Raw genomic sequence first — 17,115 nt, forward strand, 5'->3', positions numbered from 1 at the left:
CTCTTGTGTCTGCCTGATATTTGAAGTAGCAGTGCCATACAGATATAATCTTCCTCTTTCATGATTTCGGACGAGGACCAGTCTGTGACTGGATTTGGCAGTGATTCACAGCGTCACTCTGTTGATATCCATACAGTGCACAGTTGCATACATTCCTGATGAACACAGGACACAGAGATGGGGTTCTATACTGTCAAATCCAAACTAAGATTGTTTAACTGTTAATTAACAATCCATAGTAATACTGTAAATACTGAGATCAATTATGTTATAGTGATCTGATTTCAAACACTGTATAGAAACAGAAGCATGCCTATTGCTAAATTGGCTTTATTCTACTTGGTGTCTGTCTGTTCTGTTGAAAAACATAACTCATATCAGAATGGATTTTACTAGGAGGCTTTGACTGAATAAAGCTAAAAGCTACACATTCTGATGAGTCTGTATCAGAAGATAACCCATGGAAACATATTTTGCTATAATTAGAAAATCCAGTGTGTGCCCTCATATCCTTTTGTCTATGTCATTATCAGTCTTGACAAAGAATAAGATCCATTAGTTCCCCTTGGAGAGGAAGGTTACTTGATATCATGATAACTCTCTGAGTGCACTGTTTAATAACTTGTAGGCCTAGCTATGTCTTTCAAAATCACAATTTTCTCTTACTATGTCTCTACTAAGGTTTAAACCTACAATCCAACATGTTATCAGGTGTAGGCCTATTTGTTCCCAAATCCCACTTTGCTGAATAATCCCTTTGGTAGACCACAAAAGCCCACTCCTCTTCTATAGTGACTGGGAGAAAAACCTTGAAAGCATTCCCCACAGCAGAGCAGAGGCATAGGAAATATAAATGGCTATGCTGTTCCCAAAGCAAAGGAAGAAGGGAAAAGCCAAAGAATAAAAAACAGGGACTCTGCCTTTGCAGTCTTTTTAGCGTTGCAGAGTAAACAGAGGATGAGACCTGTTGCAGAGTGGGGGTGCCAGTGTGGGGAGACCTGATAAACTGCTTGTGCAGTCTCTAATCCAGGAGCACAACGCCGTAAACCCTCCCGCAGGCGGGCCCCACATCGAGCTGCCTCCGGCCATGATTACACTCATCTGCCAGTATTCACGGGGGACCCAGCCATCCCCATCAACAGTGAAGGACATCAGGCAACAGAGGATAGAAGGGGTTAAACAGCCACATCCAGACATGGACCAAGGTTCCTTTCACAGGGTGTCAGGTCAAACCCGTCATCACAGATTTAAAAAAAACTATATGCAGCATTCAAGTGGTCCAGGAGCCCGGCTCTGGCAAGCACTGATATTACACAGCACAACAACCACAAGGCTTCCCAGAAAAGCCTCTGTTTCAAGTTTCAAGATTTAATATCACATGCACAAGTACTGTCAAATCAAATGTTATTTGTCACATGCGCCGAATATAACAGATGTAGGTAGACCTTAACGTGAAATGCTTACTTACAAGCCCTTAACCAACAATGCAGAATTTTTGAAAGAGTAAGCAAAAAAATATTAGCGTATTTTTTTTTTTTTTAAATAAACTAAAGTAAGAAAAAAAGTAACACAATAAAATAACAATAACGAAGCTATATACATGGGGTACCAGTACAGAGTCAGTGTGTGGGGGTACACGTTTGCCGAGATAATTGAGGTAATATGTACATGATTTGATTTGACATGTAGGTAGGGGTAAAGTGAATATGCATAGATAATAAACAGTGAGTAGCAGCAGCGTAAAAAAGGTGTTCAATGCAAATAGCCTGGGTAGCCATTTGATTAATCATTTAGCAGTCTAATGGCTTGGGGGTAGAAGCTGTTAAGGAGCTTTTTGGACCTAGACTTGGCGCTCCAGTACCGCTTGCCCTGCGGTAGCAGAAAGAACATTCTATGGCTAGGTTGGCTGGAATATTTGACAATTTTTAGGGCCTTCCTCTGACACCGCCTGGTATAGAGGTCCTAGATGGCAGGAAGCTTGGGCCGTATACTGGGCCGTACGCACTACCCTCAATGAAATTCCTTCCTTGCAAGCTGTTCTATTTGTGGGGGAGGGAAATACACTGAGTATACCAAATATTAGGAACACCTTACTAATATTATTTGTAGTATTGCCCTCAGAACAGCCTCAATTCGTTGGGGCATGGACTCTACTAGGTGTCGAAAGTGTTCTACATGGATGCTGGCCCATGTTGACTCCAATGCTTCCCACAGTTGTGTCAAGGTGGCTGGATGTCCTTTGGGTGGTGGACCATTCTTGATACACACGGGAAACTGTTGAACGTGAAAAACCCAGCAGCGTTGCAGTTCATGGCACCAACTACCATACCCCGATCAAAGGCACTTCAACATAATAATAATCCATGTCTCAGTTGTCTCAAGGCTTAAAAATCCTTCTTTAACCGGTCTCCTCCCCTTTATCTACACTGATTGAAGTGCATTTAACAACTGACATCAATAAGGGACCATAGCTTTCACCTGGATTCATCTGGTCAGTCTATGACATGGAAAGAGCAAGTGTTCTTAATGTTTTGTATACTCAGTGTGTATGTATGTATTATACACTGCTCAAAAAAATAAAGGGAACACTAAAATAACACATCCTAGATCTGAATGAATGAAATATTCTTATTAAATACTTTTTTCTTTACATAGTTGAATGTGCTGACAACAAAATCACACAAAAATGATCAATGGAAATCAAATTTATCAACCCATGGAGGTCTGGATTTGGAGTCACACTCAAAATTAAAGTGGAAAACCACACTACAGGCTGATCCAACTTTGATGTAATGTCCTTAAAACAAGTCAAAATGAGGCTCAGTAGTGTCTGTGGCCTCCACGTGCCTGTATGACCTCCCTACAACGCCTGGGCATGCTCCTGATGAGGTGGCGGATGGTCTCCTGAGGGATCTCCTCCCAGACCTGGACTAAAGCATCCGCCAACTCCTGGACAGTCTGTGGTGCAATGTGGCGTTGGTGGATGGAGCAAGACATGATGTCCCAGATGTGCTCAATTGGATTCAGGTCTGGGGAACGGGCGGGCCAGTCCATAGCATCAATGCCTTCCTCTTGCAGGAACTGCTGACACACTCCAGCCACATGAGGTCTAGCATTGTCTTGCATTAGGAGGAACCCAGGGCCAACAGCACCAGCATATGGTCTCACAAGGGGTCTGAGGATCTCATCTCGGTACCTAATGGCAGTCAGGCTACCTCTGGCGAGCACATGGAGGGCTGTGCGGCCCCCCAAAGAAATGCCACCCCACACCATGACTGACCCACCGCCAAACCGGTCATGCTGGAGGATGTTGCAGGCAGCAGAACGTTCTCCACGGCATCTCCAGACTCTGACACGTCTGTCACATGTGCTCAGTGTGAACCTGCTTTCATCTGTGAAGAGCACAGGGCGCCAGTGGTGAATTTGCCTATCTTGGTGTTCTCTGGCAAATGCCAAACGTCCTGCACAGTGTTGGGCTGTAAGCACAACCCCCACCTGTGGACGTCAGGCCCTCATACCACCCTCATGGAGTCTGTTTCTGACCGTTTGAGCAGACACATGCACATTTGTGGCCTGCTGGAGGTCATTTTGCAGGGCTCTGGCAGTGCTCCTCCTTGCACAAAGGCGGAGATAGCGGTCCTGCTGCTGGGTTGTTGCCCTCCTACGGCCTCCTCCACGTCTCCTGATGTACTGGCCTGTCTCCTGGTAGCGCCTCCATGCTCTGGACACTACGCTGACAGACACAGCAAACCTTCTTGCCACAGCTCGCATTGATGTGCCATCCTGGATGAGCTGCACTACCTGAGCCACTTGTGTGGGTTGTAGACTCCGTCTCATGCTACCACTAGAGTGAAAGCACCGCCAGCATTCAAAAGTGACCAAAACATCAGCAAGGAAGCATAGGAACTGAGAAGTGGTCTGTGGTCACCACCTGCAGAACCACTCCTTTATTGGGGGTGTCTTGCTAATTGCCTATAATTTCCACCTTTTGTCTATTCCATTTGCACAACAGCATGTGAAATTTATTGTCAATCAGTGTTGCTTCCTAAGTGGACAGTTTGATTTCACAGAAGTGTGATTGACTTGGAGTTACATTGTGTTGTTTAAGTGTTCCCTTTATTTTTTTGAGCAGTGTATATAAACAGGCAAATTCTCATAACTAGATTTCCCTCCCTCCCTCCCACTCTAAACTACTGAACCTTTCTGTCGTCTCCACAACACACTGCAGAAAGATGTCCAAACATTCACATCTCTTAAACTAATGTGCAAATGTACATTTCACATTCTATTCAGAATATAGCAAAGTGCAGAGGAAATATGATAACCTTTTAAGCCATAAAAAAAAAATCATCAATCTGAGAAAGCTATGGCTTAAGTTGTTATACTCGGTCACGACCGAGTGATCTAATAGCTCCTATTAGCATGACACTGCACAAAATAAGTCAGTCACCTGAGATTAAATGTCCTTTAATCTTGCACTGTATGTGCCATATATATCATGTTAGATTACATAACATCATCAAAAAATGTCAATATAAAAAGTCTGTTCTGGAGTAAAAGAGGAGAAATGTTTGTCCTTCGGGAATTCAAGATACCTCACATTCTAACTAAATTATTTCTCTTTTTCACAGTGGCGTGTATTCATGGATGCCAAGGGAACCCAGGCTTCCCCAAAAAATGATCTCTTTTTAATAATATTCCTTAAATTTGCAAGAGGCTGAATGTATTGTATCTTACCGGCACCCCTCTGTCTCAGTATGTGTAGGCCTATCTGATACTGTCTGGTCAAAAACAGTATGACACTGTTGCCGCCCATTGAATATGGCCTGTGTCAGTAAACATGAGCAAAAAAGCGTAATGAAATTGTTGCCAGCAGCACAGTTACAGTCGCTAACGCTCTGGATAACATGAAAACAGGCTAACCAGCTCTGCTAGGGCGAGTAAAATGGTCAGAGTGAGGTGTTCTCTCATTTGTGTCTGGAAGTAGCTAGCAAGCTAGTCAACGTTACAAACGGACAATCTGACCATGCTCTGAATTTACAAACGCCCAGAGCGGACTCTGAGCACACTCTGGCACTCCAGATGGAATTTACAAATACACCCTAAACGTAGTTAGTTAGCATATCATTAATGTACTGGAAAGTTCGATGTATTAGTAGCCAACTAACATTAGGTAGCTAGCTAACGTACCGGTAGATACTGCCGTAATGTTATGCTATGCGGTTCATAAGGATAGCATTGCTCACAAATTGTTAGCTAACATAACGTGAAACCTTACTTTATTACACTGCTCAATATTTTCTTAACATTTCTCGCAATGAATTTGTATCCGCTCTAGTCGGACTTCAGCTGCATATTTTCCGCCATTATCTTCAAATCTGAAAACATTGTTATTATTTTGACGTATGTAGTACGACATCCAGGTACTTTTGGCATACTAACTATATCCAAACTATGACCAGTAAGCATACTACATACTCAATTTACATCACAAATAGTACGATTAGTGCGGTTAGTATGAGTATTCGAACATAGCTTATGACTTGGGTGGCTAGAGTCTTTGACAATTTTTAGGACCTTCCTCTGACACCGCCTGGTATAGAGGTCCTGGATGGCAGGGAGTTTGGCTCCCTGTACTGGGCCAGACCCACTACCCTCTGTAGCGCCTTGCGGTCGGATGCTGAGCAGTTGCCATACCAAGCATTTATGCAGCCAGTCAAGATGCTCTCAAAGGTGCAGCTGTAGAACTTTTTGAGGATCTGAGGGCCGATGTGAGATCTGTTCAGCCTCCTTAGGGGAAGAGGCATAGTCATGCTCTCTTCATGACTGTGTTGGTGTGTTTGGACCATGATATGTCCTTAGTGATGTGGACACCGAGGAACTTGAAGTTCTCGACCCGCTCTACCACAGCTCCGTCAAAGTGAATGGGTGGGTGTTCAGATCTCCATTTCCTGTAGTCCACTATAAGTTCCTTTGTCTTGCTCACATTCAGGGAGAGGTTGTTGTCCTGGCACCACACTGACAGGTCTCTGACCTCCTCCCTACAGGATGTCTCATCGTCGTGTCCTCTGCAAACTTAATGATGGTGTTGGAGACGTGCGCAGCCATGCAGTCGTAGGTGAACAGGGAGTACAGGAGGGGAATGGGCACACACCCCTGAGGGGTCCCCGTGTTGACGGTCAACGTGGCGGATGTGTTGTCTACCCTCACCACCTGGGGGAGGTCCGTAAGGAAGTTCGGGATCCAGTTGCAGAGGGAGGTTTTCAGTCCATAGCTTAGTGATGAGCTTGGAGGGGCACTATGGTTTGAACGCTGAGCTGTAGTCAATGAACATCATTCTCAAGTAGGTGTTCCTTTTGTCCAGGTGGGAAAGGGTAGTGTGGTATGCAAATTGGAGTGGGTCTAGGGTTTCTGGGATAATGGTGTTGATGTGAGCCATGACCAGCCTTTCAAAGCATTTCATGGCTACAGATGTGAGTGCTACGGGGCGGTATTCATTTAGACAAGTTACCTTGGCATTCATAGGCACAGGGCCTATGGTGGTTTGCTTGAAACATGTAGGTATTACAGACTGGGTCAGAGAGAGGTTGAAAATGTCAGTGAAGACACATGCCAGCTTAGTCCTATAGTGACGCTTTGTCTGTTTGATGGTTCGTTGGGAGGGCAAAGCAGGATTTCTTATAAGCGTCCAGATTAGTGTCCTGCTCCGTGAAAGTGGCAGCTTTAGCCTTTAGCTCAGTGCGTATGTTGCCTGTAATCCATGGCTTTGGGTTGGGATATGTATTTATGGTCACTGTGGGGGCAAAATTGTCGATGCACTTATTAATGAAGCCAATGACATACAGTATGTGGTAAATTCCTCAATGCCATCGGATAAATCCTGGAACATATTCCAGTCTGTCTTAGCAAAAACAGTCCTGTAGCTTAGCAACCGCTTCATCGGACCACTTCCATATTGAACGCGTCACTGGTACTTCCGGTTTCAGTTTTTGCTTGTAAGCAGGAATCAGGAGGATAGAGATATGGTCCGATTTGACAATTGGAGGGCGGGGGAGAGCTTTGTATGTGTCTTTGTGTGTGGAGTAAAGGTGATCTAGAGTGGATGAGCTTTTTTCTTGTTTGCTTATGGCCCTATAAAGCTCGTAGAGTGCTGTCTTTGTGCCAGCATCGGTTTTTGGTGGCAAATAGACAGCTACGAAAAATACAGATGAAAACTCTCTTGTTAAATAGTGTGGTCTTCAGCTTATCATGAGGTACTCCAATTCAAGCGAGCATAACCTCGAGATTTCCTTAATATTAGAGATCGCACACCAGCTGTTTTTAAAAAAGAGACACACACCGCCACCCCTGACCTTACCAGACTCTACCATCCTGCCGATACATAGAAAAAACAGCTAGATTTATATTATCCATGTCCTTGTTCAGCCATGACTCCGAGAAGAATAGTATATTTCAGTTCTTAATGTACCTGTTGATAGGATAGTCTCGAACAGAGCTAGTCCAGTTTATTTTCCAGTGATTGCACATTCGCCAATAGAACAGAGGGTAGAGGCGATTTATTTATTCTAAGGCTATCCCTGCCCCAAAAAAATATTGGGCGACAGAAAGTCGTCTGATCTTTAGACCAATCAACACGATATAAACAAAAGTATGTGGACACCCCTTCAAATTAGTGGATTCGGCTATTCTATCCAGCAACCTTTCAGCAACTGGCCCAACGCTCTAACCACTAGGCTACCTGCCTCCCCTAAGAACTTAAGTGGCCTGCACAGAGCCCTGACCTCACCACATCGAACACCTTTTGGATGAATTGGAATGCTGACTGCGAGCCAGGCCTAATCGCCCGACCACACTAATGCTCATATGGCTGAATGGAAGCAAGTCCCCGCAGCAATGTTCCAAAATCGAATGGAAAGCCTTCACAGAAGATTGGAGGCTGTTATAGCAGCAAAAGGAGGGACCACCTCCATTTTAATGCCCATGATTTTGGAATGAGATGTTCGACGAGCAGGTGTCACATACTTTTGGTCATGTAGTGTATGCATTGAGATGTCTGATGCTTTAAGCGCACTGTTTGATGAAATAAGACACAAATGACTCATGAGGGAGCCAGAGATCAAGATAACCAGAAGAAAAACAAAACTTAACCTGACCCGACCATCCTCCTCCCGCTCCTGCTGGCTTTCGCAGATTCGGCCATTACTCTCCTGAATTTTCCGGTAATAGATTACACGAGGAGTCGGCAACCTTTCTCATGTGGAATGCCAATTTATCTTACCAGTTCTACCAATCTAAGTGCCAGTTATGGTTGTCATGTGCACATTTTTGTGGAACAGTTTCAATGAATTTATAATAACGTCTTCGTATCTAACAATCATTTTCATGTGGTTGATCAAAATTCTATCCAAATCTAAATGAAAATGATGCAAACCTAAAAAGAATCTTCTATTGCCATTGCCAACTATGTAAAATAGCTTACAAAGCCAACAAACCAAAACATTGCAGTCTGCAGGTAGAAAATATCCTGATAAAAATAAATACCCTATAAATCACATTGGTTACGCATGGCCTGTCTGCAACGAACTTGAAACATTGTATCAACTATTAACTTGGGTCCAGGGCGAAGCTCGTGCTAGCAAACTTGCAAGATGGTATAAAATATTCTGGGCCCTCAGAGTTTCCAGCGCCAGTGAGCTCAGGACAGACACAGCTGTAGGCTACTTGCGCAAGGGATAAGAAGTAATCGAATAGGCCTATTTTATGAAGTTTCCACATGATCAGAGCATAAGATTCATCCCCTTCACGCAGAGGGTAATCGAAAGGAAGAAAGCTGGAAAGATATTTCAAATACATTGAGGAACTATTGTCATTCTCAATGGATGTAAAAACAGACTTTGTTTGCTTGCTGTTTGACGTGAAGAAAACATTACTTTGAGAATCGCCACAGCTCATTAGTGGTGGTACGTTAAGCCAATCAGAAATACTATCAGATCCCTAAATGTGAACATTTATACAGTATGCCTACATTTGCACGCAGGCCAGGTAGCCTATAGGCCTACTTCTATGCGTACTCAGGTGCACGTTCTTACTTAACATTGACAGGAGTGCTCCAAACAAAGGACAATGACTAAACTCGTAAATGGAATGAAATAAACCAAAGCCTGTTTCTCAAAAGCAAACAATTCACACAATGAAGTTATGAAACAATGAATGTGCACAATTTGGCGGGAGAGAGGTCATTTTGGAGAGAGAGGTACATTGTGCATTTTAGCCTCCGCAATAGATTCATTCACTGAGATGGGGAAGATAAAGACAGGTGTCTCGTGTGCCATAAAATATATGTATATATGGAATCATGTAGTACCCAAAAAAGTGTAAAACAAATCAAAATATATTTTATATTTGAGATTCTTCAAAGTAGCCACCCTTTGCCTTGATGACAACTTTGCACACTTTTGGCATTCTCTCAACTTGCTTCAGATGTTGAGAGAATGGAATGCATTTCAATTAACAGGTGTTGCTTGTTAAAAGTTCATTTGTGGAATTTCTTTCTTTCATAACGTGTTTGAGCCAATCAGTTGTATTGTGACAAGTTAGTGGGGTATACAGAAGATTGCCCTATTTGGTAAAAGACCAAGTCCATATTATGGTAAGAACAGCTAAAATAAACAAAGAGAAATGAAAGTCCATCATTACTTTAAGACATGCAGGTCAGTCAATATGGAACATTTCAAGAACTTTAAAAGTTTCTTCAAGTGCAGTCGCAAAAACCATCAAGCGCAATGATGAAACTGGCTCTCATGAGGACCGTCACAGGAAAGGAAGACCCAGAGTTACCTCTGCTGCAGAGGATAAGTTCATTAGAGTTAACTGCACCTCCGATTGCAGCACAAATAAATGCTTCACAGAGTTCAAGTAACAGACACATCTCAACATCAACTGTTCAGAGGAGACGACGTGAATCAGGCCTTCATGGTTGAATTGCTGCAAAGAAACCACTACTAAAGGACACCAATAATAAGAAGAGACTTTCTTGGGCCAAGAAACACGAGCAATGGACAGTAGACCAGTGGAAATCTGTCCTTTGGACTGATTAGTGCAAATTTGAGATTTTTGGTTCCAACCGCCGTGTCTTTGTGAGACGCAGAGTAGGTGAACGGATGATCTCTGCATGTGTGGTTCCCACCGTGAAGCATGGAGGAGATGGTGTGGGGGTGCTTTGCTGGTGACGCTGTCTGTGATTTATTTAGAATCAAGGCACACTTAACCAGCATGGTTACCACAGCATTCTGCAGCGACATGCCAAACTCTCTGGTTTGCGCTTAGTTGGACTATCATTTGTTTTTCAACAAGACAATGACCCAACACACCTCCAGGATGTGTAAGGGCTATTTGACCAAGAAGGAGAGTGATGGAGTGCTGCATCAGATGACCTGATCTCCACAATCACCCGATCTCAACCCAATTGAGATGGTTTGGGATGAGTTGGACCGCAGAGTGAAGGAAAAGCAGCCAACAAATGCTCAGCATATGTGGGAACTCCTTCAAGACTGATGGAAAAGCATTCCAGGTGAAGCTGGTTGAGAAAATGTGTGCAAAGCTGTCATCAAGGTAAAGGGTGGCTACTTTGAAGAATATAAAATATATTTTGATTTGTTTAACACTTTTTTGGTTACTACATGATTCCATGTGTATTATTTCATAGTTTATGTTTTTACTATTATTCTACAATGTAGAAAATAGTAAAAATAAAGAAAACCCTTGAATGAGTAGGTGTGTCCAAACTTTTGAGTGGTACTGTATATATATTTGCTACTGCTCGACTAAAAATAATCCTGGTCGACCAACAGCCTATCGACCAAAGAATTGACCAGTCGACTAATTGGGGTCAGCCCTAATTAATTTGCTGCCATAGTCTCACAAGGGTACCCGTGCGCCGGCCTCCATAGCGCAGTCTTCGCTTGCTACAAGTGTCAGGGATTAGAGCCGGGATCAGTGAAGTAGAAGTCCAAATTAAAGTGAGTGACAACTGTTCTGATGTCCAGAAGCTCTTTTTGGTCATAGGAAACGATGGTGGAAACATTATACAAAAAATGGCAAATTAAGATCAGCGCAAAAAATTACACAAAATAGCACAATTGGCCAGGAGCCTATAAAACGGCCGCCATTCCCTCCGGCGCCATTCTATCTTCTGCCGTTCACGCAGCTTGACGTCAAACAGCCGCCGTCCACAGCATGGATTAAATATTTTAACCTATAAGAGTCTAACCCTTTAGATGGCTAAAATATGGATTTTTTTATATGGTCATAAGATGGACCATTTAGCTATTTGATTTGAAGTTTTAGGACACCTGTAGGTATCCCCCCAAAAAATATTAATAAGTGATCTTATAAAAACATAAGGTAGCAAGTCTTCAAGATATACAACTTTCAAAATACAGAAATACAGCCGGTATGAAGAATTTTGCAAAATGCATCATACTAGCTGTATTTCTTTATTTTGAAAGTTATATATCTTGAAAACTTGATTGCTGACATGCAAAACATTTTGGAACTATATCAACAATGGACTAATGAAACAAATACCAAAAGATAGTTTTTGGGTGGTATTTTCCTTTAAGAGCGTTGGGCCAGTAACCGAAAGGTCGCTGGTTCGAATCCCAGACTAGGTGAAAAATCTGTCAATGTGCCCTTGAACAAGGCACTTAACCCTAATTGCTCTTGTAAGTTTCTCTGAATAAGAGTCTACTAAATGACTAAAATGTAAAAATGTAAACATTGAATTTGTCCTTACTGCTATTAGCCCATGGAAACACAATTAATAATATATATTCATGATAGGTCAAAAAAATAATACGGTTTGATGTGTCTGAAATGCATCAGAGAAATATAGGAAAGCATCAGGAACAATAAACAAAACAAAAAGGTTAACAATGGTTCCTAAAAAGCCTTTTCCAAGTCTATTCATGTTCATTCATTTTTCATTGCACAATCACAGGTGACATTCTCACAACTCCTGTGAAGCTTGTGAGTGTCATCAAACATTATTCTTCTGCCCCCTGGCTGAGTATCCTATTGCCCTGGAAGAGGTGGTCTTCACTGATATATCTCTTAAACAATGTAAAATACGCTTTGGTCCTATTATTGCTCACACAACTTCTATTTGGCACAAAATTGAAAAACAAAGTAACTGGGAATCAAAATGGCATGCCCATAATCCAATATTTCACAATAATGCCTTGCGATCTAGAGTGGCATTTTGCATCCCCACAATGGTCCAAATGTAGAATCCGTAACCTTACCGATATCATGGACAGTAATGGTTTGAGAACATTCCAAGATTTGAAAGATACATACAGATTACAAGGCAACTCATTTTTTCTATATTTACAATTTAGGTCAGCTATGCTGGCCTATGAAGTCCCTTGGGAATCTCACTACTGAACCATCCAATGATAGGATTTATTAATAAATTATCTGGGCTCCCGAAAGGACTGATCTTTCTAATACATAAAAAAAAAGAATTGGGGAAAGCTCATATTCTGAGCTAAACATTAAAAAAGTATGGTCCACAGATCTAATTGAATCTGAACCCTTTAAATCCCTGTAGGTCTAAGCCTTTAGATCAGAATATCTACTAAGCTAACATATGGAAATGTTTTAAGATGGTCATAAAATGTATCATTTAGCCATTTGATTTATCATTTTAAGACCCCTGTAGGTATAAAAAAAATATATTTAAAAATGTATTTCATGAAAAATTTAATTTGGCCTTTACTACTATAGCCCATAGAAATGCACTGAATAACACATTCATAAATGGCAAAATAGAAAGTTAAAAAATTAATCATAAGGAACAAGGTTTTGAAGTGTCTGTCCTATACCTGAGAGATGAGAAAACTTAGGGGAATGTTTTTTTTTTAATCCATGTTTGGTCACATTGTTTTTGCAATTCTTTCAGCCCGGTACTGGGTCACTTTCAGACGTCTCCCCTGAAGACTTGTGTGCGTCCTAGACCTGAACACCTCAGTGTATGTGAGAGTCTCCCCTTTCGATATTGGTGACATATTTGTTTGTAGTTCACACGGTTTGGGTTTTACAGATCATTTTGTCACAATTTTCTTGTCTGGATCAAGTCTGCTTTCACAAGCCCCATGTTGTGGAATAGGCTCAAACTTTATATTGGCGGAAGAGGGTATTAAGCTGCAGCCACTACAAGAAACGGTACGTCTCTAGCATAAATGCATAGGGAGCTATTCAATATTCATAATGACATCATCGTGTGACACACCGGTGCGGCAATCGATTCTAGGGGGTCTTTAACTGGAACAGACTATGGAACAATATGACCTTGGCATCCCGTAATCCGAACCATCAATTTATACATTTTAAGTTTGTTCACAGACTGTATTTAACACCAAGGAAACGTTTCACGATGAAATTTCCCCCAACTCCCAACTGTTCACTGTGTCCCCTAAATCAGGTAGGCACATTCCTTCATATGATATGGGAGTGCCCTGCCGTAAAATGCTTCTGGGGCAAAGTTCCCAATTATTTTTGAAGTGCAAGAATTAAAATATTCAACGCTTTGCATACATTATGTTACTTAACGATGAAAGCCTCTTGAACCTCTCAATCAATCAGAGAAGATTACTGATGGTAGGCATCACTGCTGCAAAAAAAATGCCATCTAAGATGGCAACCATCTCAACCACCTCACTCGCTCCCATTTAACCAGTGGATACAGTTACTACTGTATTAGAAGTTATAACATTAGAATTATTGACAGCGAGAATGAATGGTGCTAGTCAAAGAACAATTGAGGCCTGAGCAAAAATACTTCACTCTGTAAAGAACAATCTCAGCTAAAGCCCCACACATACAAACCAATTACATCTAGAAATGTAGACTTTTTTTGAACCTTCTTTTCTTTCAGGCCCACGGGAAGGGGTGGTATGGGGGGGTAGGGGAGGGGTGATCTCTGGTCATTGCGGGGGAGGGTAGGTGTGGGGTGTGGGGTGTGGGAGGGGAACTAATGGCCAACCTCGATTGCTGGGTGGAATGGAAAGTGGTGGCAGGCATGGTTTCCGGGTGGGTGGATGGGGAGGATGGGGAGGATGCGGGCGGGTGGATGGGGACTGAGGGAGGGAATGGGTTGGGGTTATCTTTGTATGCATTTCTTTGATAGTTTTTTTGTACCTGTAAAAACTAAATAAAAAGTTGGTCACAAAAAAAAGGAGTACTCCTGGTCTGACAAACAGCGTTGTACCACAGCCGCCATACACTATGGAAGGCCGACATCGGCGGATGCGGAAGATTGAGACGCAGCCCAGGCAAAAACACGCAAGTCTCTAGCTTAATTAGACAGATTTTTATGAATAAAATGGCGATTCCGCACAGACATCAACTCTAGGGCACAGCACATCACTGTTTCCACTGGTTAAAAACCAGATAGAGGTGAGAAAATTATGGCCAAGAATATTGAATAGTTTCCATGCTCTCTCAATTTGAAATATGAAAGAGATGTATTTGCTGTAACTTGGCTGGCTTATTTACACAAATTGCTAAAGTGGTATATAAAAAATGTGTATATCACAACCAATTCATCACTGACACACTATAAGTGTTCATCAATATGTAGACTATCGTCTTTGGTTAGGTGAAATTAGACTAACATGAAGTGCTAGGATTTAATAACTGGTTCAACAGAGTCAAAATGACTTGAATGATAACTCCAGTTCAGAGTGCTGCTATGCTTTGTCCAGCCGTTGCAACATAATTAACCAGCATCAGTCTCACCATACCAGAAGTAAGATAGGGTTTGAGGTGAAGGTTTTAGGGTGAAGAAAAGAAAAGAAAAAGCTGGTGCAGCCAATTTCCACAAAGCTGCTAAACTGATTGAGGACGACCAAATCTGTTTCACCAGCTTACATTCTTTCAAAATGGTCATCTCGGTTCCAATATCACGGGTTTTTAACTGTTTCCAATTTCCCTATTCTCAACTGAGAGTTGGCAGGCTTAGCTGGATAAAACACTCCAGCCCAGTTCCCTGTGAATGTACCGATATCTCTATGGCACAGCTTCCAGATAGCTCCATTTATTTACTCATTATTTTTATTTATATTTATATTTTTTAAGTAAACAGCCGATTCACAATTACATCTCTCACACACACACGCACACGCACACACAAACACACATAGTGTTACAGTACACATAGGTATAACACACACCGTACTAAAGGACAAGCACCAGCTCCCCTAACAACCTCCTACTGAAGTAGATTAAATTCACACAGGTCCTCATTCTAAACGAAAATTGTAAAGATAGAAAAATATATTTCCAAGAGAAAGGACTGTGTGGCATCAACTGCTTTTTGTCACCTGTAGTTGTCTGTGTATGCAAGAGTGAGTGTAGGGTTTGTGTGGGTTTCTCACTATCCTTTCTTTCTCCCAAAACAGCAAATATCCTGATGGCGCAGGATGCCGGGCGGTATCTGGCCCTAGAATCGATCAGGCTCCTGGCAAAGGCTCCCATTCATCCCTTGGCCATAAAATTTGATTAGCGCTGACCACAGCACTGCAGGGAGATGGGGCCGATAGGGCCGGGCTGCAGGAAACAGCTGCAGCATCCCACATTTTCATGCATGCTTGCTCTCTCTCTCTTAGAATTGTTTTGTTTTCCCTATCCCTCTTTTCAGCATAGAACTACCCAGGCCTGTATACCTACATTAGATAGCAGGAATAGAATTCAGCTGCCGATTGTCTCCTTTTAAGTATCTTGTTTTCTCTCTCTGAATTACATTGAAATGTTAGAATTCATGAAGCTCCAATCAGGGTTGATAAAACTAAGCAAATGCCCTTGGCATGTGACCACTGCTCTCAGCCAATCCTAGAGCTCAACGCATGCAAGTGGCTAGTGCTTCTCAGTACTTTAAAAAGGAATCAGGTACAAACAAACAACTCTTCTGTTCTGAAAGGCTGTGAAACAACAAAACTTCCAATCATTTTGAATCGTGGGCTACGTATTTTTTTTACTCAGTGTGCATAGACATTTTAATGAATACACACATGTTGATAGCTCTACCAGTTATAGAATATAATCGAATAACATTTTAGTGTATACTGCAGTATTCATACAATCACCTACCTGTGTTTCCTGCACATTCTCCACTGTGAAGTTGAACCATACTCTGAAGCGAGGGTTACAGGTGTCCGGTCTGATGAAAAGGTCAAACTCAAATTCACTGATGCAGTCAACACGTCCAAGGTTACCTGGGAAAATAAAGATCACATTCAGACTATCAGGAATCATGTTAGGCTACCAACAGTTAGGCCTAACCAACACGTTAAAAAAAAGTATAGCCACCGTCCCAAGAATATTTCCTTTCACATACTACATAGGCTTCCTGACATAAATTTGCATTCTTTTTATTTAGAAAGGTTTTCACCAATTCACCTCCTAGCCAGCTCAGGTGGCTAGAAACTTGGGAGATATTTCCAAATGGAATAATAAAAATGCATGTGATCAACTGATATCTGTTGTAAACTGTGTAGATTTAATGTGTATATAATGTAGGTAGCCTAGCGGTTAAGAGTGTTGGGCCAGTAACCGAATGGTCACGAGTTCGAATCCCAGAGCTGACTAGGTGAAAAATCTGCCGATGTACCCTTGAACAAGGTACTTAAAACGAATTGCTTTCGCTCTGGATAAGAGTGTCTGCTAAATGACTAAAACGTAAACATAATCCTCACTCTAGTGACAGTGACAATGGGTGGGATGAAGAGAATGGAACTTAGCTACTGTGTTCAGGTGACAACTGGGACAGCTTTGGATGGTGGTTACTTCAAAATAACATATAGATTAACAGCAAAGTTGCATCATCCACCGCTGTGTGATTCATATATTGCCATATAAACTTAGTCCATAGGCCCAGCTTGCTCGCAGAGTAAACTCCCTAGGCAAGAGGACAACCTGCTCTACTCTGCGTCCCTCAGCCGGTCCATGTGGTGTGGAAACGAACGACCACCTGGTGCCAGGTAGCACTGAGCTAATTATTGACAGATGGGGTAACCACCACACTGTCAGAGCAGATCGCTCTCCTTCTGCCATCTG

General features: G+C 42.1%; 1 protein-coding gene across 1 annotated transcript in view; it reads right to left on the reverse strand.

Annotated features, from left to right (window-relative positions):
• LOC120052067 (cytosolic carboxypeptidase 6-like) overlaps window positions 1-17,115 on the reverse strand; it is a gene marked incomplete at its 3' end in the record, with an annotated part of 465,946 nt that overhangs the window by 417,740 nt on the left and 31,091 nt on the right. The window contains exon 3 of the mRNA XM_038998928.1: window positions 16,150-16,274. Coding sequence (XP_038854856.1) covers window positions 16,150-16,274 — 125 coding nt within the window. The remainder of the gene's footprint in view (window positions 1-16,149; window positions 16,275-17,115) is intronic.

This window comes from Salvelinus namaycush, chromosome 8, assembly GCF_016432855.1.
Source record: "Salvelinus namaycush isolate Seneca chromosome 8, SaNama_1.0, whole genome shotgun sequence".
Lineage (NCBI taxonomy): Eukaryota > Metazoa > Chordata > Actinopteri > Salmoniformes > Salmonidae > Salvelinus > Salvelinus namaycush.